At 45.8% G+C, this 26,148-nt stretch overlaps 1 protein-coding gene across 2 annotated transcripts in view; it reads right to left on the bottom strand.

The window, feature by feature from the left end:
• Window positions 1-26,148, bottom strand: part of dipk1b (divergent protein kinase domain 1B) — a 61,736-nt gene that overhangs the window by 33,427 nt on the left and 2,161 nt on the right. The window contains exon 1 of one of the 2 annotated variants that reach the window (XM_080212016.1): window positions 11,599-11,783. The exons of the other annotated variant lie outside the window; for it this stretch is intronic. Within the exon in view, the coding sequence (XP_080068142.1) occupies window positions 11,599-11,682 (84 nt within the window). The 5' untranslated portion in view covers window positions 11,683-11,783. Of the gene's footprint in view, window positions 1-11,598; window positions 11,784-26,148 lie in introns of those variants that run through there. 2 annotated transcript variants of the gene reach the window in all.

Here is a 26,148-nt window from a genome sequence, read left to right as displayed (position 1 = left end):
TCCAACAATTTACCCACCACAGATGTGAGGCTCACTGACCTGTAGTTCCCAGGCTTTTCCCTGCAGCCCTTTTTAAACAAAGGCTCAACATTTGCCACTCTCCAATCTTCAGGCACCGTGACTATCGATGATTCAAATATCTCTGTTAGGGGACCTGCAATTTCCTCCCTAGCCTCCCACAATATTCTGGGATACACTTCATCAGGTCCCGGGGATTTATCTACCTTGATGCGCTTTAACACTTCCAGTACCACCTTCTCTGTAATATGTACACTCCTCAAGACATCACTATTTATTTCCCCAAGTTCCCTAACATCCATGCTTTTCTCAACAGTAAATACTGATGAGAAATATTCATTTAGGATCTCACCCATCTCTTGTGGATCCGCACATAGATGACCTTGTTGACCCTTAAGAAGCCCTAATCTCTCCCTTGTTACTCTTTTACCCTTTATGCATTTGTAGAAGCTCTTTGGATTTTCATTTGCCTTATTTGCCAAAACAATCTTGTGTCCCCTTTTTGCCCTCCTGATTTCTCTCTTAACTCTACTCCTATACTCTCTATACTCTTCAAGGGATTCACTTGAACCCAGCTGCCTATGCACGTCATGTGCCTCTTTCTTCTTCTTGACTATATCCTGAGTGATCCAGGGTTCCTGACTTCTGCCAGCCTTGTCCTTCACTCTAAGATGAATGCATTTACCCTGAACCCTGGTTAACACACTTTTGAAAGCATGCCACTTATCAGATGTTCCTTTTCCTTCCCACAGACTCCCCCAATTAACATCTGAAAGTTCCTGTCTGATACCATCAAAATTGACTTTGCCCCAATTTAGAATTTTAACTTTTGGGCCAGACCTATCATTCTCCATAGCTATCTTAAAACCAATAGAATTATGGTCACTGGTCCCAAAGTGATTCCTCACTAACACTTCTGTCACTTGCTCTTCCTTATTTCCCAACAGGAAGTCAAGTTTTGCCCTCTCTAGTTGGGTAATCCACAGACTGAATGAGAAATTCCTCCTGAATACACAACAAATTTCTCTCCATTCAACCCTTTAATACTATGGTTGTCCCAGTCAATGTTGGGAAAGTTAAAATCCTCTACTATTATCACCCTATTTTTCTTGGAGCTATCTGTAATCTCCTTACATATTTGCTTCTCAATTTCCTGCTGACTATTTGGGGCCTATAATACAACCCTATCAAAGTGACTTCGCCCTTTCTTATTTCTCAGTTCTTTCCATATAGACTCAATGGCCAAACCTTGAATATATCCCCTCTCAGAATTCCTCCCCATCTCTGTTTTAAAGGATCATTCCTTTAGTCTGAGGTTGTGCCTGCCCTCTGGTTCTAATTTTTCCTACTGGTGGAAAGTCTACAAGATTGAGGGGCATGGATAATGGATAGTTGGAATTTTTCCCAGGGCGGAAGAGTCAATTACCAGGAGACATAGGTGTAAGGTGCGAGGGGCAAGGTTTAAAGGAGATATACGAGGCAAGTTTTTTGTACACAAAGGATGGTGGATGTCTGGAACTCGCTGCCGGGGGAGGTAGTGGAAGCAGATATAATAGTGACTTTTAAGGGCCGTCTTGTCAAGTACATGAATAGGATGGGAATAGAAGGATATGGTCCACAGAAGGGTAGGAGGTTTTAGTTCAGTTGGGCAGCATGGTCAGTGCAGCCTTGGAGGGCCGAAGGGCCTGTTCCTGTGCTGGAATTTTCTTTGTTCTAACTAGAGGGATAGAAATGTAATTTTTTAAAAGATCATCTACAGGACGTGTATCACTCACTGGGCCAGTATTTATTGCCCATCTCTAACTGCTGTCCATTTCAGAGGGCATTTGAGATTGCTCTGGAGTCACATGTAGGCCAGATCAGGTAAGATTTCCTTCCCAAAAGGACAGTAGTAAACCAGATGGACTTTTACGACAATGGTTTCCTGGTCACCATTTGACTTGTAATTCCTGATATTTATTGAATTCAAATTTCACCATCTGCTGTGATGAGATTTGTACCCTGGTCCCCAAATTTTGCCCTGGGTCTCTGGATTACTGGTGCAGTGACAATACCACGACATCACTGTCTCCCCCACAGAATTCCATAGGGAACACTCCCTCTGCCACTCTGACCCACTCCTCTATTGCCCCAACTCTTCATCTCCCTCTCACGACACCTACCTCACAATCACAAAAGGTGCAACTCCTGCCTCTTTACCTCTTCACCGTTCAAGGCCCCAAACACATCTTTCAGGTGAAGCAATGTTTCACTTGTGCTTCCTTCGCTGCTCCCAACGTGGTCTCCTCTACACTGGGGAGACCAAACGTGATCACTTTGAGCAACACTTACACTCCATCCCCAAGCATGATCCCAACTTTCCTGTTGCCATGTCACCTCACCACCTTACTCTGATGTCCACGTCTGTCCCTGGCTTGCTGTAATGTTCCAATGAAGCCTAATGCAAACTGCAAGAACTACACCTCATCTTCCGATTAGTCATGTTACAGCCTTCTGGACTGAACACTGAGTTCATCAACTTTAGAATGTGATCTTTCTCCTCCATCTTGACCCCTTTTTTGTTTTTTGTCTGAACACAAACACACCCCCTCCTCCACAGGGCCATCAGTCATTTGTTCTTCAGTTTTGTTTTCACCCGACAGTGACCTTTATTCTGCTATGTTACCTTTCTGCTAGGATCAGCACCTTACCATTCTAACACTCCTGTTGTCTTGTGTCCAAACCTCTTTGTCAATCTCTCTTTAGTTGTGACCAATCTGTGACCTTCTGTTCTGCTCCATTCCCTCTCACACTAGGTAATCCATCACATTTCTGACCCTCTTCAAGCTCTTAAACCATCACACAGCCTCAAAACCTTAACTCAGTTTCTCTCTCTAGATGCTGCCAGACCTGCAACGTTTTCTGCTTTTAAATGGGTGACAGTATGAGGATGACATTGTAGCCTCGCAGCGCCAGGAACCCAGGTTCAATTCCAGCCTCGGGTGACTGTGGAGTTTGCACATTCTCCCCATGTCTGCGTGGGCTTCCTCCGGGTGCTCCAGTTTCCTCCCACAGTTCAAAGGTTGATGGGCCATGCTAACTTGCCCTTAGAAATAGGGGAATTAGAAGCATGAATATGTGGGGTTATGCGGATAAAGCCTGGGTGGGATTCTTGTTGATGTAGGCTCGATGGGCTGAATGGCCTCATTCTGCACTGTAGGATTCTACGATTCTATGAAATGTTGCTGAGGAATAAATATTGGCCTGAACATAAGAACATAAGAAATAGGAGCAGGAGCAGGCCATCCAGCCCTTCGAGCCTGCCCCGCCATTCAATAAGATCATGGCTGATCTGTCGCTGCTCAGTTCCACTTTCCCGCCCTCTCCCCATAACCCTTAATCCCCTCTCCTATCAAAAACCCATCAACCCGCGTCTTAAAAATATTTAGCGAGGCAGCCTCCACCACCTCAATGGGCAGAGAGTTCCAAAGATTCACCACCCTTTGAGTGAAGAAGTTCCTCCTCAACTCCGTTCTAAACCGCCCCCCTTTTATCTTGAGGCTGTGCCCCCTAGTCCCATTGTCTTTTTTGAGCGGGAAGAGTCTCTCCACCTCTATCCTATCCATCCCATTCATCATCTTATACGTCTCAATGAGATCTCCCCTCATTCTTCTAAACTCTAACGAGTACAAGCCTAGTTTATTCAGCCTCTCCTCATAGCTCAACCCCCTCAACTCCGGAATCAGCCTAGTAAACCTCCTCTGCACTCCCTCCAAGGCCAAAATATCTTTGCGCAGGTGCGGCGCCCAAAACTGCACACAGTACTCCAGCTGCGGCCTCACCAATGCCCTATACAGCTGCAGCAAGACCTCCCTACTTTTATATTCAATCCCCCTCGCGATGAAGGCCAGCATCCCATTCGCCTTCCTGACCACCTGTTGCACCTGCAAGCTGGGTTTTTGCGACTCATGCACAAGGACCCCGAGGTCCCTCTGCACCGTCGCCTGCTGCAGTTTTTCGCCCCGTAAGTAATAGTCCTTCCTACCATTATTCCTACCAAAGTGGACCACCTCACACTTGCCAACATTAAATTCCATTTGCCATTTCCTGGCCCATTCGCTCTCCTGTTCTCCTGTGACGTGTGCTTAGGGATCTTTTACCTGTACCTGAGAAGACATGTACCATCTCATCGGGAAAAGATGTCAGCTCACACACTGAACCAATTCTCTCCCCCTGTTACCGAGCCTTCCTGGTACTGCTCCTGAAAGCCCACCAATGCCTCTACTTTCTCAGGAGGCTAAAGAAATTTGGCATATCCACTATGACTCTCTCCAACTTTAACAGATGTGCCATAGAAAGCATCCTTTCTGGTTGAATTACAGCTTGGTATGGTTCCTGCTCTGCCCAAGACCGCAAGAAACTACAAAAGGTTGTGAACGAAGCCCAGTCCATCACGCAAACCAATCTGGGCAGCATGATGGCATAGTGGTTAGCATGGCTGCCTCACAGTGCCAGGGGCCAAGGTTCAATTCCCAGCATGGGTCAACTGCCTGTGCGAAGTCTGCATGTTCTCCCCATGTCTATGTGGGTTTCCTCTGAATGCTCTGGTTTCCTTCCACACTCTAAAGACATGCATTGGCCATAATAAATTCTCCCTCAGTGTGCCTGAACAGGTGCCGGAGTGTAGCGAGTAGGAGATTTTCACAGTAACTTCATTGCAATGTAATGCAAGCCTACTTGTAACACTAATAAATAAACTTTAAATTCCTATGGATCTTCTTGTGAGGGATCCTCTTGGGACGAGTGATCATAGTATGGTTGAACTTCTGATGCAGATGGAGGGTGAGAAAGTAGGGACCCAAACCAGTGTCCTCTGTTTGAACAGAGGACACTGGTTTGGGTATGATAAGATGAGAGCAGAATTGGCTAATGTAGACTGTGGGCGCAGATTGATTGGTATGACGGCTGAGGAACAGTGGAGGATTTTTTAAGGAGAACTTTTTCAGTACTCAGCAGAAATATATTCAGATGGTAAAGAAGGACTATAACAGAAGGGATAACCAGCCGTGGTTATCGAAGGAAATAAAGGAGAGTATTAAATTAAAAGCTGATTCATTCAGAGCGGCTAAAAATAGTGGGGAATTAGAAGATTGGGAAAGATTTACAAAACAACAAAGAATGATTAAGAAAGTGATAAAGAAAGGAAAGATAGAGTATGAAGCTAAACTAGCTCTAAATATAAAAAAGATAGTAAAAGATTTTACAAATATATAAGGAAGAGGAGACTGGCTAGAGTGAATGTTGGACCCTTGGAGGACGAGAGGGGGGATTGAGTGGTGGGTGATGAGGAAATGGCTGAGGCTTTAAATAAGTTTTGTGTTGGTCTTCACAGAGGAGGACACAAATAGCCTACTGAATATTAAAGATAGAAGGATGGTAGGAGATGAGGTCCTTAATGCAATTACTGTCACTAGAGAGGTAGTGCTTGGTAGACTAATGGGACTGAAGGTGGACAAGTCCGTGGGACTGGATGGAATGCATCCCAGGGTTCTGAAAGAAATGGCAGAATAGCAGATGGCTTAGTAATTATTTATCAAAATTTGCTGGACTCTGGGGAAGTGCCGGAAGATTGGGAAACAGCTAATGTTACGCCGCTGTTCAAAAAAGATAGCAGACAAAAGGCAGGGAATTATAGGCCGGTTAGCTTAATATCCATAGTTGGAAAAAATGCTAGAATCCATCATCAAAGAAGAAATAGCAGAACATCTAGAAAAGAATGGTTTGATCAAGAAGACGCAGCATGGATTTGTGAAGGGGAAGTCGTGTTTAAGAAATTTACTGGATTTTTATGAAGATGTGACTAGTGCGGTAGACAAAGGGGAACCGGTGGATGTGGTATTTTTAGATTTCCAGAAGGTGTTCAATAGGGTGCCTCATAAAAGGTTAGGGTGCACAGAGTTGGGGGTAAGGTGTTAGCGTGGATTGAGGATTGGTTATCTAACAGGAGTCATGATGTGGAGATGCCAGCGTTGGACTGGGGTAAACACAGTAAGACGTCTGACAACACCAGGTTTAAGACCAACCGATTTATTTGATAGTAAACTCACTAGCTTTCGAGGTTCCCCTCTTCGTCAGGTGACCTGACGAAGATCTGGATAGGCTGAGCGACTGGGCAAGGACCTGGCAGATGGAGTATAACGTTAGCAGATGTGAGGTTATCCACGTTGGTAGAAATAATAGTAGGAGGGATTATTATTTAAAGGGTGAAAAGCTGCAGCATGCTACGGTGCAGAGGGACCTGAGGGTCCTTGTGCACGAATCGCAAAAACCCAGTCTGCAGGTGCAGCAGGTGATCAAGAAGGCGAATGGGATGCTGGCCTTTATAGCGAGGGGGATAGAATATAAAAGCAGGGAGATCTTGTTGCAACTGTACAGAGTACTGGTGAGGCCACAGCTGGAGTACTGTGTGCAGTTTTGGTCCCCTTATTTGCGAAAGGATATATTGGCCTTGGAGGGAGTGCAGAGGAGGTTCACTAGGCTGATACCGGAGATGAGGGGGTTAGTTTACAAGGAGAGATTGAATAGACTGGGCCTGTACTCATTAGAGTTTAGAAGGCTGAGGGGGGATCTTATAGAAACTTCCAAGATAATGAAGGGGCTAGATAGGGTAGAGGTAGAGAGATTCTTTCTGCTTAGAAAGGAAAACAGAACTAGAGGGCACAGCCTCAAAATAAGGGGGGGGGGTGCAGTTTAAAACGGAGTTGAGGAGGAACTTCTTCACTCAAAGGGTGGCGAATCTCTGGAATTCTCTGCCCGTTGAAGTGGTGGAGGCTACCTCGCTGAATATATTTAAGTCACAGGTAGATAGATAGACAAGGGGATTAAAGGTTATGGGGAGAAAGCGGGAAAGTGGAACTGATCCACTTCAGATCAGCCATGATCTTATTGAATGGCGGGGCAGGCTCAAAGGGCTAGATGGCCTATTCCTGCTCCTATTTCTTATGTTCTTATGCTCTATCTATTGGCTCTGTCTACATTTCTTGCTGCTCGGAAAAACAGCCAACATAATCAAGGACCTCACACACCCGGATATTGTCTCTTCCGCCTTCTTCTGTCAGGGAAAAGCTACAAAAGTCTGAGGTCATGTACCAACCGACTCAAGAACAGTTTCTTCCCTGCTGCTGTCAGCCTTTTGAATGGATCTATGTCGCATTAAGTTGATCTTTCTCTACGCCCTAGCTATGACTGTAACGCTACATTCTGCACCCTCTCCTTTCCTTCTCTAAATACAGTATGTTTTGTCTGTATAGACGCAGGAAACAATACTTTTCACTGTATACTAATACATGAGATAATAATAAATCACATTTTAAAAATCAAATCTTGGTACTGCCCCTGCCACTAAGCCTTGCTCTTGGTAAGTGCACTGATTCAACCTAGATTATGGGCTCAAATCTTTGATAAGACTAAATCCAGGTGCCACTTCAGAGACCAAAGAAGTACCCTACTGAGTTGTGGGTGAACAATCTTTTGGTAAAATATGTGATATGACCATCTGTAATTGCACAAGAACTAATATTCTCTGCAATCTACAACAGTGAGGACCCTCCAGATGTCAAATGTCGCTGATTGGAAATGCACTGAAATCACAGAATCATTCGGGGCCCAACTGGGAGTGTGTGAAAAAGCAGGTGCCTTTTGACTGAGCAATAAGATGCAGAGAGAGATAAAGAACAAGAGAGTCAGAGAGACACACACAGGAGAGAGAGAGAGAGAGAGAGACACACACACACACACACACAGCCCAGGGGTCGGTGCTGGGGCCTCAGCTATTTACCATTTATATAGATGATCTGGAGGAGGGAACCGAGTGTAGGGTGTCGAAATTTGCTGATGACACCAAGATTGGTGGAACGGCAAATTGCGCGGAGGGTGTGGAGAGTCTGCGGAAGGATCTAGATAGGCTGGGCGAATGGGCCAGGAAATGGAAAATGGAATTTAATGTTGGCAAGTGCGAGGTGGTCCACTTTGGTAGGAATAATGGTAGGAAGGATTATTACTTACCGGCGAAAAACTGCAGCAGGCGACGGTGCAGAGGGACCTCGGGGTCCTTGTGCATGAGTCGCAAAAACCCAGCCTGCAGGTGCAGCAGGTGGTCAGGAAGGCGAATGGGATGCTGGCCTTCATAGCGAGGGGGATTGAATATAAAAGTAGGGAGGTCTTGCTGCGGCTGTATAGGGCATTGGTGAGGCTGCAGCTGGAGTACTGTGTGCAGTTTTGGTCGCCGTACTTACGCAAGGATATTTTGGCCTTGGAGGGAGTTCAGAGGAGGTTTACTAGGCTGATAGCGGAGTTGAGGGGGTTGAGCTATGAGGAGAGGCTGAATAAACTAGGCTTGTACTCGTTAGAGTTTAGAAGAATGAAGGGAGATCTCATTGAGACGTATAAGATGATGAATGGGATGGATAGGATAGAGGTGGAGAGGCTCTTCCCGCTCAGAAAGGACAGTAGGACTAGGGGGCACAGCCTCAAGATAAAGGGGGGGCGGTTTAGAATGGAGTTGAGGAGGAACTTCTTCACTCAAAGGGTGGTGAATCTCTGGAATTCTCTGCCCGTTGAAGTGGTGGAGGCTGCCTCGCTAAATATTTTTAAGACGCGGGTGATGGGTTTTTGATAAGAGAGGGGATTAAGGGTTATGGGGAGAGGGCGGGAATGTGGAACTGAGCCACGACAGATCAGCCATGATCTTATTGAATGGCGGGGCAGGCTCGAAGGGCTAGATGGCCTACTCCTGCTCCTATTTCTTATGTTCTTATGTTCTAGAACAGGGGAGAGCGACACACACACACACACACACACACAGAGAACAGGGGAGAGCGACACACACACACACACACACACACAGAACAGGGGAGAGAGACATGCGCGCACACACACACACACACACAGGGGAGAGAGACACGCACACACACACAGAGAACAGGGGGGAGAGAGACACACACACACACACACAGAACAGGGGAGAGAGACACACACACACACACAGAACAGGGGAGAGAGACACGCACACACACAGAACAGGGGAGAGAGACACGCACACACACACACACACAGAACAGGGGAGAGAGACACGCACACTCACACGCACACACACACAGAACAGGGGAGAGAGACACGCACACACACGCACACACACACAGAACAGGGGAGAGAGTCACGCACACACACAGAACAGGGGAGAGAGACACGCACACACACGCACACACACACAGAACAGGGGAGAGAGTCACGCACACACACAGAACAGGGGAGAGAGACACGCACACACACAGAACAGGGGAGAGAGACACGCACACACACAGAACAGGGGAGAGAGACACGCACACACACAGAACAGGGGAGAGAGACACGCACACACACAGAACAGGGGAGAGAGACACGCACACACACAGAACAGGGGAGAGAGACACGCACACACACAGAACAGGGGAGAGAGAGACACACACACACAGAACAGGGGAGAGAGACACACACACACACAGAACAGGGGAGAGAGAGACACACACACACACAGAACAGGGGAGAGAGAGACACACACACACACAGAACAGGGGAGAGAGAGACACACACACACACAGAACAGGGGAGAGAGACACACACACACACAGAACAGGGGAGAGAGACACACACACACACAGAACAGGGGAGAGAGACACACACACACACACAGAACAGGGGAGAGAGACACACACACACACAGAACAGGGGAGAGAGACACACACACACACAGAACAGGGGAGAGAGACACACACACACAGAACAGGGGAGAGAGACACACACACACACAGAACAGGGGAGAGAGACACACACACACACAGAACAGGGGAGAGAGAGACACACACACACAGAACAGGGGAGAGAGAGACACACACACACAGAACAGGGGAGAGAGACACACACACACACACACACAGAACAGGGGAGAGAGACACACACACACACACACACACACAGAACAGGGGAGAGAGACACACACACACACACAGAACAGGGGAGAGAGACACACACACACACACACACAGAACAGGGGAGAGAGACACACACACACACACAGAACAGGGGAGAGAGACACACACACACACACACAGAACAGGGGAGAGAGACACACACACACACACAGAACAGGGGAGAGAGACACACACACACACACACAGAACAGGGGAGAGAGACACACACACACACACACACACACAGAACAGGGGAGAGAGACACACACACACACACAGAACAGGGGAGAGAGACACACACACACACACAGAACAGGGGAGAGAGACACACACACACACAGAACAGGGGAGAGAGACACACACACACACAGAACAGGGGAGAGAGACACACACACACACAGAACAGGGGAGAGAGAGACACACACACACAGAACAGGGGAGAGAGAGACACACACACACAGAACAGGGGAGAGAGACACACACACACACACACAGAACAGGGGAGAGAGACACACACACACACACACAGAACAGGGGAGAGAGACACACACACACACACACACAGAACAGGGGAGAGAGACACACACACACACAGAACAGGGGAGAGAGACACACACACACACACACACACAGAACAGGGGAGAGAGACACACACACACACACACAGAACAGGGGAGAGAGACACACACACACACAGAACAGGGGAGAGAGACACACACACACACAGAACAGGGGAGAGAGACACACACACACACACACACACACACAGAACAGGGGAGAGAGACACACACACACACAGAACAGGGGAGAGAGAGACACACACACACAGAACAGGGGAGAGAGAGACACACACACACAGAACAGGGGAGAGAGACACACACACACACACAGAACAGGGGAGAGAGAGACACACACACACACACAGAACAGGGGAGAGAGAGACACACACACACAGAACAGGGGAGAGAGAGACACACACACACAGAACAGGGGAGAGAGACACACACACACACACACAGAACAGGGGAGAGAGACACACACACACACACACACACACAGAACAGGGGAGAGAGACACACACACACACAGAACAGGGGAGAGAGACACACACACACAGAACAGGGGAGAGAGACACACACACACACAGAACAGGGGAGAGAGAGACACACACACACAGAACAGGGGAGAGAGACACACACACACACACACAGAACAGGGGAGAGAGACACACACACACACACACAGAACAGGGGAGAGAGACACACACACACACACACAGAACAGGGGAGAGAGACACACACACACACACAGAACAGGGGAGAGAGACACACACACACACAGAACAGGGGAGAGAGACACACACACACACAGAACAGGGGAGAGAGACACACACACACAAACAGGAGAGAGACACACACAGAACAGGGGAGAGGAACAGGCAGGGAAATATCCTCCATTTGCACCCTGAAGAATATTCACATTCGCTGAGATGTGGGTTCATTCTGTTTCAGTCAGGAGCCGACCCCCCTGTCCCCGCTATTACTCCCCGCCCCCGATCCCCCCCTGCCCCCGGTCCCTGTCCCGGCTCCGGTACCTGCCAGCCCCGGGACACGGGGCACATCAGCAGCAGATGGAGCAGTTTCCAGGCGCCTCTCATCCTGGGAGCGGCCGACAGCATCCCGAGGCCGGGCTGAGCCGCCAGTGCCGACCCCGGCAGCGGCTCGAAGCAGCGGGTGTGCCGGGGCTTCAGCAGCAGAGCTCGGCTCCCAGGATCTCCGCTCCCGGTCTCCGCTCCCGGCTCCCAGCCGCCGGCCAGCGGCCGCCGCAGGCGAGAGAATCGCAGCGACTGTGAAGCAGCTCAAACAACGGGGATTTGACCAGGAGGCACAGAGGAACCCAACACAATCCCCAAAACCCAACACAATCCCCAAAACCCAACCCAATCCCCAAAAACCAACACAATCCCCAAAACCACAAAATCCCAAAACCCAACACAATCCCCAAAACCCAACACAATCCCCCAAAACCAACACAATCCCCAAAACCCAACACAATCCCAAAAACCAACACAATCCCCAAAACCCAACACAATCCCCAAAACCCAACACAATCCCCAAAAACCAACACAATCCCCAAAATCAACACAATCCCCAATAACCAACACAATGCCCAAAACCACAAAATCCCCAAAACCAACACAATCCCCAAAAACCAACACAATCCCCAAAAACCAACACAATCCCCAAAACCAACACAGTCCCCAAAAACCAACACAATCCCAAAAACCAACACAGTCCCCAAAACCCCAAAATCCCAAAAACCAACACAATCCCCAAAACCTCAAAATCCCAAAAACCAACACAACCCCCAAAACCAACCCCGAACCCCAAATCCACAAAATCCCAGAAACCAACCCCGATCCCCAAAACCACAAAATCCCAAAAACCAACACATTCCCCAAAACCACAAAATCCCAAGAACCAACACAATCCCCAAAACCAACACAATCCCCAAAACCAACACAATCCCCAAAAACCAACACAATCCCCAAAACCACAAAATCCCAAAAACCAACCCCGATCCCCAAAACCAACACAATCCCCAAAACCAACACAATCCCCAAAACCAACACAATCCCCAACACCTCAAAATCCCCAAAACCAACACAATCCCCAAAACCAACACAATCCCCAAAACCAACACAATCCCCAACACCTCAAAATCCCAAAAAACAACACAATCCCCAAAAACCAACACAATCCCCAAAAACCACAAAATCCCAAAAACCAACACCGATCCCCAAAACCAACACAATCCCCAAAACCACACAATCCCCAAAACCAACACAATCCCCAAAAACCAACACAACCCCAAAACCAACATAATCCCCAAAAACCAACACAATCCCCAAAACCACAAAATCCCAAAAACCCAACACAATCCCCAAAACCAACCCCAATCCCCAAAACCAACACAATCCCCAAAACCAACACAATCCCCAAAACCACAAAATCCCAAAAACCAACACAATCCCCAAAACCACAAAATCCCAAAACCCAACACCAATCCCAAAAACCAATACAATCCCCAAAACCACACAATCCCCAAAACCAACACAATCCCCAAAACCACAAAATCCCAAAAACCAACACCGATCCCCAAAACCAACACAATCCCCAAAAAGCAACACAATCCCCAAAAAGCAACACAATCCCCAAAACCACACAATCCCCAATAACAACACCGATCCCCAAAACCACACCAATCCCAATTCCAGCCCCAATGCCTCACCAATGTCTACAAAGAATGATAAAGAAGGGTAGGAGAAACTATGAAGCTGGGCTAGCGCTTAATATAAAAAAGGATAGCAATAGTTTTTATAAATACATAAAAGGGAAGAGGCTGGCTAGGGTGAACGTTGGACCCTTAGAGGATGAGAGGGGGGACTTAGTGGTAGGGGATGGGGAAATGGCTGAGGCCTTGAATAACTTTTTTGTTTCGGTCTTCACGGAGGAGGATGTGAATAATTTGCCAGGTGTTAGCGATGGAAAGATGGTAGGAGTGGAGGGCCTGAATGACATTATTGTTACTAGAGAGGCGGTGCTCGACAGACTGGAGGGACTGATTGTGGACAAGTCCCCAGGACCGGATGGAATGCATCCAAGGGTTCTGAAAGAAATGGCGGAGGTGATAGTGGATGCCTTGGTGATTATTTTCCAAACGTCGCTGGATTCCAGGGAAGTGCCGGAAGATTGGAAAACGGCTAACGTTACGCCGTTGTTTAAGAAGGGTGGCAGGCAAAAGGCGGGGAATTATAGGCTGGTTAGTTTAACGTCTGTTGTAGGTAAAATGTTAGAATCCGTGATCAAGGAGAAAATAGCGAGGCATCTAGAGGAGAATTGTTTGGTAGAGTAGACGCAGCACGGTTTTGTTAAGGGGAAGTCGTGTCTGACAAATTTATTGGAGTTCTATGAGGATGTGTCTAGGGTGGTGGATAGAGGAGAGCTGGTGGATGTGGTCTTTCTTGATTTTCAGAAGGTGTTTGACAAGGTGCCGCACAAGAGGTTATTACAGAAGGTCGGGGGCATGGAGTTGGGGGTAGGGTGTTAGCGTGGATAGGGGATTGGCTGTCAAATAGGAGGCAGAGAGTGGGGGTCAATGGGTGCTATTCGGATTGGCGGTTGGTGACTAGTGGAGTGCCCCAGGGGTCGGTGCTGGGGCCTCAGCTATTCACCATTTATATAGATGATCTGGAGGAGGGAACCAAGTGTATGGTGTCGAAATTTGCTGATGGCACCAAGATTGGTGGAATGGCAAATTGTGCGGAGGGTGTGGAGAGTCTGCAGAAGGATCTAGATAGGCTGGGCGAATGGGCCAGGAAATGGCAAATGGAATTTAATGTTGGCAAATGTGAGGTTGTCCACTTTGGTAGGAATAATGGTAGGAAGGACTATTACTTACATGGCGAAAAACTGCAGCAGGCGACGGTGCAGAGGGACCTGGGGGTCCTTGTGCATGAGTCGCAAAAACCCAGCTTGCAGGTGCAGCAGGTGGTCAGGAAGGCAAATGGGATGCTGGCCTTCATAGTGAGGGGGATTGAATATAAAAGTAGGGAGGTCTTGCTGCAGCTGTATAGGGCACTGGTGAGGCCGCAGCTGGAGTACTGTGTGCAGTTTTGGTCGCCGCACTTACGCAAGGATATTTTGGCCTTGAAGGGAGTGCAGAGGAGGTTTACTAGGCTGATTCCGGAGTTGAACTATGAGGAGAGGCTGAATAAACTAGGCTTGTACTCGTTAGAGTTTAGAAGAATGAGGGGAGATCTCATTGAGACGTATAAGATGTTGAATGGGATGGATAGGATAGAGGTGGAGAGGCTCTTCCCGCTCAAAAAGGATAGTAGGACTCGAGGGCACAGCCTCAAGATAAAGGGGGGGAACGGTTTAGAACGGAGTTGAGGAGGAACTTCTTCACTCAAAGGGTGGTGAATCTCTGGAATTCTCTGCCCGTTGAAGTGGTGGTGGCTGCCTTGCTCAATATTTTTAAGACGTGGGTTGATAGGTTTTTGATAGGCAAGGGGTTTAAGGGTTATGGGGAGAGGGTGGGAATGTGGAACTGAGCCACGACAGATCAGCCATGATCTTATTGAATGGCGGGGCGGGCTCGAGGGGCTAGATGGCCTACTCCTGCTCCTATTTCCTATGTTCTTATGTTGAACCCAATCCAGACACAATCCCAAAACCAATCCCAATCCCAACACAATCCCATTCCCAACACCCAACACAATCCCAACCCCCAATCCCAACACGGCCCCAATCCCAATCCCAACGTAATTTCAATCCTAAACCCCAACACAACCCAATGTTGGGGCACCAACCCAATTCAAACACAATCCCAATCCCCAACACAGTCCCAATCCCAACATACTCTCAAATCCAAACACAATTCCAATCCAGACACAATCCCAATCCCAAAGACAATCCCAACCCCAGTCCCAACACAATTCTAATCCTAAATCCCAACATGATCCCAACCCCAAAACCAATTTTGGCACCAACACCAATCTCGACATTAGAAGCAATCACACCAACAGCAAACCTAGCTTTTTTGTTGCATAATTCTCACCAAATTCATCACATTAATCTCAGTTGTGTTATAAGGGTCTGGCACATATAGAATTAATGTGGAACTGAGTAAAGTACTACCCACACAGCGATGTAAGTGAGTACCCAGACTCTGTCAAGTTTAGGACAGAGCCAGATGTACCAGCCGGCATGGAGACAGTCGTCACTTATAAATAGCTTTAAGAGTCAGTAAAGACATTTAGTTAACCTACAAATTACTGCAAAGACAGACTTCTTCCGAGCTGCCAAAGTGTAACCAACAAAATGGTAGCAGTTTGTGGATAAACCCAACACCTCATAGTAAGTGCTGAGAAAAACTAAACTGCTGGAAGACTGAGAAGAAACTACACAGTCTGATCTGAAAAGAAGCTCCAAAAGCAGAGGTGTAGAAGATAAATCATGAGGAAAAAACTCCAAAGAATAGCAGACCCAGTGTGAACTAAATCTTTTAAAATTCCAGGCTACAGCAAGACCTGAGAAATCTTTTAAAATTTCAATGTCAGAACTGCAGTTCGAAAAAAAGCCATTGCTAACAACCTGACCCCCTAATCAGCAGCTTAACATGTGGCCTCCGAATTTGCTCTGAAATGTATTTAGAAATAATTAATTGAACATTCCATTTAAGCATAAATATTGAGCAGGAGAATTCTGCAACCAGTCGATCCAGCGAGCCATTGCTGATTCTTTTAACGTTTGTACTGGAGCCCACCAAAACTGGCAAAGGTGGGAAATTGCTTTGTCTCTGAGTGAATCGTAGAATCCCTACAGTGCAGAATGAGGCCATTTGGCCCATCAAGTCTGTACTGACAACAATCCCACCCAGGCCCAATCCTCGTAACCACACATATTTACCCTGATAATTCCCCTGACACTAAGGGGAAATTTAGCATGACCAATCAACCTAACCCATGTACCCTCTTCCTGGCTACCCTCTTGCTGTTTATATATGTATTGAGGAGGAACTTCTTCACACAAAGGGTTGTGAATCTGTGGAATTCCCTGCCCAGTGAAGCAGTTGAGGTAAGGATAGATAAGTTTTTGAACAGTAAAGGAATTAAGGGTTATGGTGAGTGGGCGGGTAAGTGGAGCTGAGTCCATGAAAAGATCAGCCATGATCTTATTGAACGGCGGAGCAGGCTCGAGGAGCCAGATGGCCAACTCCTACATAAGAACATAAGAACATAAGAAATAGGAGCAGGAGTAGGCCATCTAGCCCTTCGAGCCTGCCCCGCCATTCAATAAGATCATGGCTGATCTGTCGTGGCTCAGTTCCACATTCCCGCCCTCTCCCCATAACCCTTAATCCCCTTGCCTATCAAAAACCCATCAACCCGCGTCTTAAAAATATTTAGCGAGGCAGCCTCCACCACTTCAACGGGCAGAGAATTCCAGAGATTCACCACCCTTTAAGTGAAGAAGTTCCTCCTCAACTCCGTTCTAAACCGCCCCCCCTTTATCTTGAGGCTGTGCCCTCTAGTCCTACTGTCCTTTCTGAGCAGGAAGAGCCTCTCCACCTTTATCCTATCCATCCCATTCAACATCCTATATGTCTCAATGAGATCTCCCCTCATTCTTCTAAACTCTAACGAGTACAAGTCTAGTTTATTCAGCCTCTCCTCATAGCTCAACGCCCTCAACTGTGGAATCAGCCTAGTAAACCTCCTCCACACTCCCTCCAAGACCAAAATATCCTTGCGCAGGTGCGGCGACCAAAACTGCACACAGTACTCCAGCTGCGGCCTCACCAATGCCCTATACAGCCGCAGCAAGACCCCCCTACTTTTATATTCAATCCCCCTCGCTATGAAGGCCAGCATCCCATTCGCCTTCCTGACCACCTGCTGCACCTGCAAGCTGGGTTTTTGCGACTCATGCACAAGGACCCCGAGGTCCCTCTGCACCGTCGCATGCTGCAGTTTTTCGCCACGTAAGTAATAGTCCTTCCTACCATTATTCCTACCAAAGTGGACAACCTCACATTTGCCAACATTAAATTCCATTTGCCAGTTCCTGGCCCATTCGCCCAGCCTATCTAGATCCTTCTGCAGACTCTCCACATCCTCTGCACAATTTGCCGTTCCACCAATCTTGGCGTCATCCACAAATTTCAACACCATACACTTGGTTCCCTCCTCCAGATCATCTATATAAATGGTAAATAGCTGAAGCCCCAGCACTGACCCCGGGGCACTCCACTAGTCACCAACCGCCAATCCGAATAGCACCCATTGATCCCCACTCTCTGCCTCCTATTTGACAGCCAATCCCCTATCCACGCTAACACCCTACCCCCAACTCCATGCCCCCTGACCTTCTGTAATAACCTCTTGTGAGGCACCTTATCAAACGCCTTCTGAAAATCAAGAAAGACCACATCCACCGGCTCTCCTCTATCCACCGCCCTAGACACATCCTCATAGAACTCCAATAAATTCGTCAGACACGACTTCCCCTTAACAAAACCGTGCTGCGTCTGCTCTACCAAACAATTCTCCTCAAGATGCCTCGCTATTTTCTCCTTGATCACGGATTCTAACATTTTTCCTACAACAGACATTAAACTAACCGGCCTATAATTCCCCGCCTTTTGCCTGCCACCCTTCTTAAACAACGATGTAACATTAGCCATTTTCCAATCTTCTGGCACTTCCCCGGAATCCAGCGACATTTGGAAAATAATCACCAAGGCATCCACTATCACCTCCGCCATTTCCTTCAGAACCCTTAGATGCATTCCATCCAGTCCTGGGGACTTGTCCACAATCAGCCCCTCCAGTCTGTCGAGCACCACCTCTCTAGTAACAATAATGTCATTCAGGCCCTCCACTCCTATCATCTTTCCATCGCTAACACCCGGCAAATTATTCACGTCCTCCTCCGTGAAGACTGAAACAAAAAAGTTATTCAGGGCCTCAGCCATTTCCCCATCCCTTACCACTAAGTCCCCCCGCTCATCCTCTAAGGGTCCAACATTCACCCTAGTCAGCCTCTTTTTATGTATTTATAAAAACTCTTGCTATCCTTTTTTATATTAAGCGCTAGCCCAGCTTCATAGTTTATCCTACCCTTCTTTATCAACTTCTTTGTCATTCTTTGTTGACATTTAAAACTCTCCCAATCCTCTTCTCGCCCACTACTCTTAGCTACTTTAAACGCCTCTGCTTTTAACTTAACACTTTCCTTTACCTCCTTCGTTATCCACGGCTGATTATCTCTCCTTCTACGATCCTTTTTAACCATCGGAATAAATTTCTGCTGAGCACCAAGAAAGATCTCCTTAAAGATCCTCCACTGTTCCTCAGCAGACCTACCTTCCAACGCGCTCCCCCAGCCCTGCTCCTAGTTCTTATGTTCTTATAAAAAGGTTTGGGATTTTCCTTAATCCTGCTGGCCAATGACTTTTCGTGACCCCTTTTCTCCCTTCTGACTCCTTGCTTAATTTTCTTTCTACTTTCCTTGTGTTCCACACTTGCGTCTTGTGTTCCCAGCCACCTAGCCTTGACAAATGCTTCCTTTTACTTTTTGACTAGGCTCACAATATCTCGCGTTATCCAAGGTTCCCAAACTTGCCATACTTATCCTTCATCCTTACAGGAATGTGCCGGTCCTGAATCCCCATCAACTTACACTTTAAAGCCTCCCACACGCCAGATGTTGATTTCTCCTCAAACATCTGCCACCAATCTGCATTAATTGATATGAATGTATATGTATACATATCGTATATAAAAAAGCTGGTGGGAGTATTTGCAGAGCTCTTTAACCTCTCCTTACACGATCTGAGGTCCCTACCTGTTTCAAGAAGACAAACATCATCCAAAGAAAAGCCAGGCAGTGTGCCTTAATGACTATCGTCCAGTGGCTCCAACACCCATCATTATGAAGTGCTTCGACAGGTTAGTCATGGCATGGATCAATTTCGGCCTCCCAGCTTGCCTGGATCCAGTACAATTCGCCTATTGTCCCCAAAAGATCCACAGTAACGCCATCTCCCTGACTCTACACTCAACCCTGCAACACCTGGCAGGGCTGTGATGATAGGGAATTCAAAAGTAAGAGGAACAGACAGGCACTTCTGCAGCTGCAAAAGAGACTCCAGACTGGTGTGTTGCCTCCCTGGTGCCAAGGTCAAGGGTAAAAGGGGAGGATGAACAGCCAGTTGTCAGGATACACATGGGTACCAATGACAATGGTAAAAAAAGGATGAGGTCCTACAAGCAAAACATGGAAAGTTAGATATAAATAAAAAGTAAGACCTCAAAGGTGGAAATCTCAGGATTACTACAAGTGCCACATGCTAGCGAGAGTAAAAAAAGGATATACCAGATTAATATATGGCTGGAGAAATGATGCAGGAGGAAAGAATTAAGATTCCTGGGAGATTGGAACTGGTTTTGGGGACTGTGGAACTGGTACAAGCAAGACAGGATGCATTTGGGCAAGACCAGGGACAATGTTCTTGGCGGGCATTTACTAGTGCTGTCAGGGTGGGTTTAAACTGGAATGGCAGAGGAATGGGAACCTGAGCAGGAAGACAGAGGAGGGAGAAACAAGGGTAGAAACAAAAGAAAGAAATGTGAGAAGCAAAAGTGGAAGACAGAAAAAACAAATGGGGCCAGAATACAAATTAAAGCTAAGATGAATAACATTAAAGAGGCAATTCTAAAAGTTTTGTGTCTTAATGCACAAAACATCCACAATAAGGTAGATGAATTAACAGCACAAATTGATAATTAACTGTTGCAATTATGGAGACATGCGGCTGGGTTACCAAGGATAGGAACTGAGCATACAGGGGTATTCATTATTTAGTAAGGACAGACAGAAACGGAAAGCAGAAGAAGTAGCATTGTTAGATAAAGGAGAAACTCAATGCAATAGTGAGGAAGGATATTGATTCAGAATTTGAGTGGAGGTAAAAAAAACACTAAGGGACAGAAAACATTGTTGGAGGTTGTCTATAGATCCCCAAACAGTGGTAGAGATATAAGAGAAGCTATTGCACAAGAAATCAAAGGTGTTTGCAAAAAAGGTACAACTGCAATTGTGGGTGACTTTAATTTACACATAGGTTAGAGAAACCAAACCTGCAATGGTATAGTCGAGTGTGTCTGTGATAGATTTTAGACCAATACATTGAGGAACCAACCAGATGAAAAGCTATTCTAGATTGGGTGCTGTGCAGTGAGAAAGGACTAATTAAGAGTCTTGTGTGGGGTCTCTTGGGGAAGAGTGACCATAATATGAAATAATTCTTCATTAAAGTGGAGAATGAAGTAGTCAAATCCAAAACTAGAGTCCTGAATCTAAATAAAGTGTCCTGAGGATGTGAAGCACAAATTGTAATGACAGATTAGAGAATGTTAACAGTGGATTGGCAATGGTTCAAATTCAAGGAATGTGTGCATGAATTATAACGATTATTTATTCCTGTCTGGCATAAAAAGAAAAGAGGAAAGATGGCTCAATCATGTCTTACAAAGGGAATGAAGGATAATATTAAAACCAAAATGGAGATCCATAAAATTGCCAGTAAAAGCAGAAAAAGATTAATAAAGACAAATGTAGGTCCCTCAGTCAGAAGCTGGGGAAATTATAATGAGCAACAAAGAAATGACAGAAATTTGAACACATACTTTGGTTCTGTTTTTTAAAAAGAGGAAACAAATACCTCCCCCTCCCCCCCAGAAACTTGGGGGAACCGAGGGTCTAGTGAGAGGACAGAATTGAAGGAAGTCAGTATTTGTAAGAAATTCTTGGGGTTAAAGGATGACAAATCCGCAGGGCCTATTAATCTACATTCCAGAGTGGTAAAAGAAATAGCCCTGGAAATATTGGATGCATTGGTGGCAAAATTTTATAGAATCTGGAACAGTTCCTCAAATTGAAGGGCAGCAAATGTGACCCCACTATTTAAAAAGGGAGGGAGAGAAAAAAGGGAGAATTGCAGACCAATTATGGGGAAGATGCTGGAGTATATTGTAAAAGATGGGATAACAAAACATTTAGAAGGCATGAACAGATTGGACAAAACCAGCATGGTTTATGAAAGTCAAATCATGTTTAACTAATCTACTGGAGTTTTCTGAGGATGAAATTAGTATAGATAAGGGAGAACCTGTGGATATGATGTATTTGGACTTTCAGGAAGCTTTGGATAAGGTCCCTCATAAGAAGTTAATGGGTAAGATTAAAATTTGTGAGATAGAGGGTAATGTACTGGCATGGATCAAGAATTAGTTGACAGACAGTAAACAGAGAATGGGAATAAATAGGTCCTTTTCCTAGTGTCAGGCAGTGATTAGTGGGGTACTGCAAGAAACAGTGCTTGGGCCCCAGCTGTTCACAATATATATAAATGACCTGAATGAGGAAACCAAATGTAACATTTCCAAGTTTGCTGTTGCTACAAAACTGGGCGGAATTGTGAGTTGTGAGGAGGCTTCAGAGTTATTTAGATAAGTTGAGTGAGTGGGCAAACACATGGCAGATGCAGTACAGCATTGTTAAATGTGAAGTTATATACTTTGGTTTTGAAAAACAGAAAGGGTATTATTTAAATGGTGATATATTGGGAAATGTGAATGTACAAAGGGATCTGGGTGTCCTTGAACACCAGTCAGTGGAAGTGGAGAGGCAGATGCAACAAACAATTAGGAAGGCAAATGGTATATAAATAATTTGAGTTCAGAAGTACGGATGTTTTACTTCAGTTATACAGGGCCTTGATGAGACCACACCTGGAGTATTGCATGCAGTTTTGGTCTCCCTACCTAAGAAAGGATATATTGCCAAATAGGGAGTGCAGCAGAAGGTCTCTAGGCTGATTTGAGGGTTGATGGGAATGTTCTATGATAACATAGAACATTACAGCGCAGAACAGGCCCTTCGGCCCACGATGTTGCACCGACCAGTTACAAAACAATGACCCACTAACCTAAACCAGTCCCTTTTCGTCCATAAACCTATCCACGGATCTCTTAAATGCCCCCAAACTAGGCGCATTTACAACTGCAGCAGGCAGGGCACTCCAATCCCTCACCACCCTCTGGGTAAAGAACCTACCCCTGACATCCGTCCTATAACTACCCCCCCTTAATTTAAAGCCATGCCCCCTCGTGCTAGATTTAAAGAGATTGGTTCAACAGAGTTTAGAAGGATGAGAGGAGATCTGACTGAAGTGTATAAAATTCTAACAGGGCTGGACCAACTAGATGCAGGGAGGATGTCTTCTCTGGTTGGGGTATCTAGAACCAGGGACAGTCTCAGAATACAGGATAAACCACTTAGGACTGAGAGGAGGAAAAATTTCTTCAGTCAAAGGGTAGTGAACCAGGGGAATTCTCTACCACAGAAGACTATGGAGGCTAAGTCACTGAATATGTTCAAGAAAGAGGTTTTTTTTTAGATTTTGAAGGCATCAAGGGATATAGGAAGAAAGTGAGAATATGGCATTGAGATTGAGGATCAGCCATGATCACATTGAACGGGGGGCAGGCTTGAAGGGCTGAATGGCCTCCTCCTGCTCTGTGTTTCTATGTCAAGTACTGACAGTCGAATCAACACTTCCTCCTTATCAATTCTGAACCAAAATGTGTCAATTATGATTTAAAGTCCAATGTATGTGAGTGTCTAGAGTCCCAACTTCCTTGTAATTGCATTAATCTTTTATTAGTGGTCAATTTGCTTTCTTTCAATCACTGCACATCTCGCTTTACATTTGCATTGATTTTAAAGTTTTCCAGGTCTTTGGTTCAAAGACCTTAACTTTGTGTTCCTCATGTTGCTTTTAAAAATTGGATTGGATTTTGTACAGTCAGAACCTGAAACTAGGATTTGTGAGGGACCCAAAGGGGACCAACTTGTTTGGTCCAGTTAACTGTATCAAGAATAACACTGGAGACTGTTGGCAACTCATCTGACTTCTGGGTACGAGTAGCTGTGAATTGGTACGCAAGGAAAAATTCCCTGTCATATCACTCCTTAATCTCTGGGTTCATCAATTTTCTTTGTTCTTCTTTAAAGCCAGAGACTGAATGGCCATATGGGTTTCCAGTGTTTGATACAGACACTGAACCTCACTGTTCAACTTTTAATTCCTGATCTCCATTTTCTTTTATGTCTGCATATTTATTAATGTCCAGTCTTGGCAAAAAGTCTCAACCTAATAAACATCTGAATTTGTCTTCACAATGATGGAATTCACCTCATCCTGTTTAAATGCAGAATCATGTTTGTGCAGAGTATTTCCAAAATGATGAGAAATTAGAAGGTGCAGATGTACAAGGATGCCCAGGTCCCCTTGTCCAAAAGTCACTGAAGGCTAACATCAGGTGCAGCAAACTACGAGGATGGGTAACGTTAGCTTTTATTGCAAGAAGATTTGAGTAAAGAAAATAGCAGGATATAGATTGGTTAGAGACTTGGGCAGAGAGATGGCAGATAGAGTTTAAGACAGACAAATGTGCATTTTGGAAGGTCCAGTACAAATAGGAAATATTCAGTAAATAGCAGAACCTTTAAGAGTATTGACAGGCAGAGGGATCTGGGTGTACAGGTTCACGTCATTAAAAGTGGCAATGCAGATGGAGAAGGTAGTCAAGAAGGCATACGGCATGCATGCCTTCATCGGCCAGGGCACCGAGTTTAAAAATTGGCAAGTCATGTTGCAGCTTTACAGAACCTTAGTTACGCCACCCTTGGAATATAGTGTTCAATTCCGGTCGCCACACTATCAGAAGGATGTGGAGGCTTTGGAGAAGGTACAGAAAAGATTTACCAGGATGTTGCCTGGTATGGAGGGCATTAGTTATGAGGAGAGATTGGAGAAACTTGGTTTGTTCTCACTAGAACAATGGAGGTTGAGGGGTGACCTGATAGAAACCTACAAGATTGAGAGTAGATAGTCAGAAGCTTTTTCCCAAGGTGAAAGAGTCAGTTATTAGGAGGCACAGGTTTAAGGTGTAAGGGGCAAGGTTTAAAGGAGATCTATAAGGCAGAATTTTTACACAGAGTGTGGTGGATATCTGGAACTTGTTGTCGGGCAGGTGGTGGAAGCGGATATAATAGTGACTGCTAAGGGGAATCTTGACAAATACATGAACAGGGTGGGAATAGAGGGATATGGTCCCCAAAAGAGTAGGGGATTTTAGTTAAGTCGGGCAGCGTGTTTGGTGCAGGCTTGGAGGGCTGAAGGGCCTGTTCCTGTGCTGTAATTTTCTTTGTTCTTTGGGTAGTGAGGCCTTGCTTTAATTGTATAGAAGCTTGTTTAGACTGCACCTTGAGTACTGTGTGCAAATTTGGTCCCCTTACCTCAAAGGGGATATTATTGCCATAGAGGGAGTGCAACAAAGATTCACTAGACATGTTCCGAGGATGGCGGAACTGTCTTAGGAAGAGAGATTGGGCAAATCAGACCTGCATTCCCTAGTTTCAAAGAATGAGAGGTGATCTAATTGAAACTTACAAAATACCTAAAGGAATAGACAGGGTGGATGCGGGTAAGATGTTCCCTTTAGTTGGGAAGTCTAGAACCAGTGGTCTCAATTTCAAACTAAGGTAAATGTCACTTAGGGCTGAGATAAGGAGACATTTCTTTACACAGAAGGTTGTGAATCTTTGGAATTCTCTATCTCAAGAACTGTAGAAGTTCATTCATTAAACATGTTTAATGTAGCCATGATGTGGACTGGAATGGGCACAGTAAGAAGTCTCACAACACCATGTTAAAGTCCAACAGGTTTATTTGGAATCATGAGCTTTCAGAGCACTGCTCCTTCACTCACTTGATGATGGAGCAGCCCTCCGAAAGCTCGTGCTTTAACCTGATGTTGTGAGACTTCTTACCATGTTTAATGTAGAGATTGATAGAGTGCTAATTAACAGTAACATAAAGGATTATAGGGATAATGGGTAGGAACTTAGAAATTAGGAACATAGAAATCAGGAGCAGAGTTGGCAAATTCAGCCCTTCAAGCTTGCTCTACAAGAGGGTAAAAGGCAGTCAAGTGTCCGATCAGTCATGGTCATATCATGCAAGTCGATGGGCTGAATGACCTACTTCTGTTCCTATTGTGAAGTTGTACGAATGAAGTAATGGCATGATGGGAAAATGGGTCAACTATTTGGTACAAAATAAGGAAAACTGACTCCACATAATGTAAAACACGCATAAGACCGGAGAAGGTCAAGACCCGATAAAGCTGACTCCGCATAACCTAGAGCTGTATGAGTAAGACAAGATAAGGTCAGGGATAAAGGAGTCACCGACCTTCTTCTGTTCTTTCAAAGGACAAAATAAAGGCATGAATGATGAGACAAAGAGTTCTCGAAGGCCAGCAGGTGGTACCATGATTTATGACATTGTTTATGATGCTACTACTGATCAAATTCCTGAATAAGCTCTGGTCACGCAAACTGATAATCATTATGTATAAGTACTGAACTGATTCTTTAAGTAAGCGTGGATTTGAGAAGGAATTAGCAAGTCGTAACAACTGCTCTCCAAACTCAAGTTACTGCCA

Source organism: Carcharhinus amblyrhynchos, chromosome 25 (assembly GCF_965287045.1).
Source record: "Carcharhinus amblyrhynchos chromosome 25, sCarAmb.v2.hapA, whole genome shotgun sequence".
In the NCBI taxonomy this organism is placed as follows: domain Eukaryota; kingdom Metazoa; phylum Chordata; class Chondrichthyes; order Carcharhiniformes; family Carcharhinidae; genus Carcharhinus; species Carcharhinus amblyrhynchos.
The sequence above is the reverse complement of the archived record's forward strand: the minus strand, read 5'-3'. Positions and strand labels throughout refer to the sequence as shown.